The sequence below is a fragment of the Nicotiana tomentosiformis genome, chromosome 11 (assembly GCF_000390325.3).
Source record: "Nicotiana tomentosiformis chromosome 11, ASM39032v3, whole genome shotgun sequence".
In the NCBI taxonomy this organism is placed as follows: Eukaryota; Viridiplantae; Streptophyta; class Magnoliopsida; order Solanales; family Solanaceae; genus Nicotiana; species Nicotiana tomentosiformis.
The window spans coordinates 78724552-78728988 of NC_090822.1; the positions used below are offsets into that span (position 1 = coordinate 78724552).

General features: G+C 43.0%; 1 protein-coding gene across 1 annotated transcript; it reads right to left on the reverse strand.

Annotated features, from left to right (window-relative positions):
* Window positions 1–3668: 3668 nt before the first annotated feature.
* LOC138901726 (serine/threonine-protein phosphatase 7 long form homolog) lies at window positions 3669–4220 on the reverse strand. The gene has a single exon (XM_070189509.1). The coding sequence runs from the start codon at window positions 4218–4220 to the stop codon at window positions 3669–3671; it is 552 nt and encodes a 183-aa protein (XP_070045610.1).
* Window positions 4221–4437: the final 217 nt, after the last annotated feature.

Consider the following 4437-nt stretch of genomic DNA (forward strand, 5'->3'; position numbering starts at 1 on the left):
GTTTCAGCATACAGGTTTAGGGGCAACCAACTACGTTGATAAAAAATATAGTATTGTTGCATACTTAAACACCTATAGTGGACAGTTGCAGCCAGTGGGTGCTGAGCATTATTAGCCGCCGGAACCATTGAAAATGATGTGTAACAAGGACTATATACGTCAACGACAGATGCAAAAAAGAACGCGTATACGGAACCAAATGGATATTGGTGATACCGTTTATGCGCGCAAATGTGGCATATGCTCGCAAACAGGACACGATCGTCGTAAATGTCATTCAGCTGGTTTGGTGGCGGTGGTAATCCAGCTCCTGGTGGAAGTTCATCTAATGTGCCCAACTATCAAGAATACATATAGTGTTTTGTTTTCGTAATATAGTTATAATAAGTGTATGTACTTGTCTATCTTGCTGAATGTATGAAATAAAATTGTGTTTCCATTGCTGTTAAATCTTATTGATATTTAACATTAATACTTCAGTGCAACAATCTAACATAAAACCATTTAAAAAAAATAATTATCTTATCGACCTGAAAAAGCTCCTCGCTTGCAAAAGCTATCTTCTGGAAAAGCTGTATTGTACCCGAAAGAATCTTTAACACGCGAAGTATAGCGCGGTGAAATACTACATTATGTGGGTTATCTTGTCGACGTTAAAAGTTGCTCTCCTGCACCCTAAACCCTAAACACTAAACCCTAACTTCTGAAAAAGTTGTATTGTACCCGAAATAATCTTTAACACGCGAAACATAGCGCGGTGAAATACTACGTTATGTGTGTTGTCTTATCGACCTGAAAAGCTGCTCGCCTACAAAAGCTATCTTCTGGAAAAGCTGTTTTATACCCGAAAGAATCTTTAACACGCGAAGCATAGCACAGTGAAATACTACGTTATGTGGGTTGTCTTGCCTATAAATAACTAGCGCATTTTAGTTATTATCTGCGCTTAACAAAAAAAAATAGCAAAACTTTCCATAATTTTTTTATTTTTCTTGCATTAGCAAATGTCTAGACGCAATGACCAACCAAGGTGTTATTATGGCAAACATCTGATTTTGAAGGCATGTTGGTCTGATGTTAATGTTGGGCGTAGATACTGGATGTGTCAACAATTGTTTGGACGCAATGACGGAAATCATTGTATGTTTGAGGAATGGTATGATTAACCCATTAACCAGGAATACTACAAATCATATTTACAGTATGTTTGAAATATGAACAGTGAATACCAACGTCAAATCTCTGAAATGCAACGAGAAGTTGCGGCAGTGCAGGAGAAACTAAAAGAGGCGGAAGAAGAAAAAAATAAAATGAAAGATAAATTTAAGTGGTTGGAGCAGAGAATAATAGGCGGTAGTGACTAAACAAACACATGTATATGTTGAGTGTAGTATTTTATCTTTATATTTTCCGTGTCATGTATTTTCATTAGTTGTACTGAATTTAAATTATGTTAAGTTGCTATGTTTGTGTTTGTGTTGTAGTATTAAAATAACAAAGAATCGGATAAATAAAAATATAATATGCATATAATGTAAACAATAAAAATTGTTGCTATTATTTACTGAATGTCATATGTACATAAAATATATAAAAAAATCAATGTGTCCCACATCCTGTATGCTTTAATGCAGCCGTTGGCCTAAGGCGCATCCCATCCCGCCCAACTACGCTATCAGGATCATCCTCATCACGTTGCCTCTTTATCGGAGGATGCGCTGCAGCATGATCGTCAGTAGGGCTGGCAGGCTCGGTAGAAGGGGTCGTCGGTCTAGCAGTAACCTACTCAATAATAAGATATTTTAGTATATGAAATATATATTAGTAATGTACATGTTCAGTCATAAAAATTTAAATTGTCTTACCATGATCTTGTCGGGCTCCTGAATATAAACATCCATCGCAGCCAGGTCAGTATCGCACAAAGTGGTCTCCGTGACGGGCGAGGATGAAACCTTAATAAAGAAAAACATAAAGATATTTATGGCTAATTAATGAGATAAAAACAAATTTAAATTTAATAGTAATACAAACATGCATGCGCCTGTGAAAGATCCCCAACATCCCTCGATGATGAGCCATAACTCAGCCGGCACCCACTATCCACATCTCGTGATGGCTGATCTCAGCAACGGTCGATGGGCCTGGAAGATAAAAAAAATACTGATCCCAATCCTCTCGCGTAATGGTCGTGCCCGCGATCAACAATGGAGTTGACGGGGTCACCTGCGAAGTCCCTGGAGTGAGTTGAAGCTGAAGGCTGAATGACGGCATGCTGCTATGAGAGTGGTCTGGTTCATGGAGGTCACTCAGCTGATCAACTCCAACATCCTCAATATGTGCCTCAACGCCCCCTTGTTGGGGACCACCTCATCGCCGACCCCACGACATCGTGGGACACCGCTACCTCGTGGGACATCCCTACCTCTCTAGGCACGCCTGCCAAGTTGACCACGTTCCGGCTCCACTGGTGGCCCATGATGGTACTGCTTTGGCACCACATACTCAGCCTTGTATCCTAAGCGCTCATCATCTCGGGCACGCCTCAATGTCCAGGAAGTCATATCGGTAACCTGTCGGCCATACTCGTGCAAAGCGGTTGCTCCCTTGACGGTATGCTGCTGTATCCACAGTCCCAACTGGTGGAACAGATGTAGGCCAATAGCTAGCACAACATATAAAATATAAATTACGGAATGCTAGGATAACGCTATAAGTAAGTATACCAAATGACATACCAGTGCCTCGTGCCTCCCAGCGTATGGAACTTACCGACCGCCAGCGCGATAAACAGGATTCCTGACGAAAAGTCGGGTAACGCTGCAGTACTATCCCATATACTCATGCTCACCATCCGTACGGTCAGGTGGAGGGGGTGGCGAAATCAGGTCATGTCGATGGTCTCAAATATCGATCTGTGCCTCTAGCCATGCCACATATGTCTGGTCAACCTTGGAACGATCATCTCGCTAGTAATTTGCTATATGCCAACTGGGCAGTGGTGGTACAAGCTGTGGGCGACCAAACTGGCAAAGTACTCGCTCGGTGGCATGATGCTTGACAATATCGAGACACATCAACGGGATGGAAGAGCTCCACATAATTCGGTCGGTTGAGCAATAATCAGGCAAACCAGCTATTAGCTCGTCGCTGTATGGCCTCCAAATGAACTATTAAGTAAAACAGGAAACGTGAGTATACGCAACACATATAAAATCAGGCCAAGTAAAATTAGTTATATATTTACCTATGCGTCCTCCAGCAAATCCAACAAATCCCTGCAATAGGGGAGATTATGTCGAGCCTCGTACTCCCGTCCATATCCTCGTCTATCAACCCACCTCCTAGCTAAAGGGATAAACGAAGGTGGTGCATCTGGAGATAAGGGTGATAGAGGTGGCTGCAACTGTAGGACCGCTCCCAGGCCCAAACCTAATATATAACGTGGACATAAAATTTAAGGTTTATTTTTACTAGGTATGTTATAATGAAGAGAGTATTCGACTATGTTTTCACCTGCATCAGCGGCAAAAATACTGCAATGTCTCGCTGGGTTCCCATGCTCGCCCGACATATCTGCCTATACAAGTAACCGAGAACAACAACACTCGAGCTGTAATGATATAAATTATCTAGCCGCTCAAGATGATGAAGAAATCCCAAGCTAACTAGGTTCCCCGAAGTGTTCGGGAACAAACGAAACCAGACATAAGCAACAACAATAACCTCGTATACCGGTGAATATGAAGCTCCGGTGTATCATCTGTGATGTCAGCGTGCATCACCTTCAAATGCTGCCGGACGGGCGTTAACTGCAGACGACTAGCCCCAATCAATGCAATCTCATGCGGTGGCTGGAAACCGGTAAGCCGCTGCAGCATCTCCAGGTACTGCAAACCCGTATACTCTTTGATGGCATTCGGCAAAGCAACAAGGTGTCCATCAACAGGCAGCCCATACAGGACCTCTATGTCCTGAAGCGTGATAGTGGCCTCGCCAATGGACAAATGGAAATTGTGCGTCTCCGGTCGCCACAGCTCTATCATGGCCGTGATCAATGACCAATCCAGCTGCAGCTGACCGATCTCCACAATCCTATAAAAATTCGTATCCCGGAGGCGCCTGACTATACGGGGATGGAGAGGGTGGTCCCTGAGAAAGCCCCACATATCGTCTACTCTCCTGGCGCGGAACGTCTGGGCAGTAACTGTCCCTCCCATATGTGGGACGACCTATGATCGCCCTGTAACAACAGTAGCTCCAGCCTGGCAGGTCCGGGATGCAAAGGCGGAACCTCCATGTCTTCTACTGTAAATTACATGTTGGAAATATTGTTATTTTCTCATACTTGGTCCGAAAAATATTGTTGTTTTCTCATGTTATTTTCTTACGATCGTTGACTATAATTGGACAGAGTTTGTGTTTGAACTATCAGTT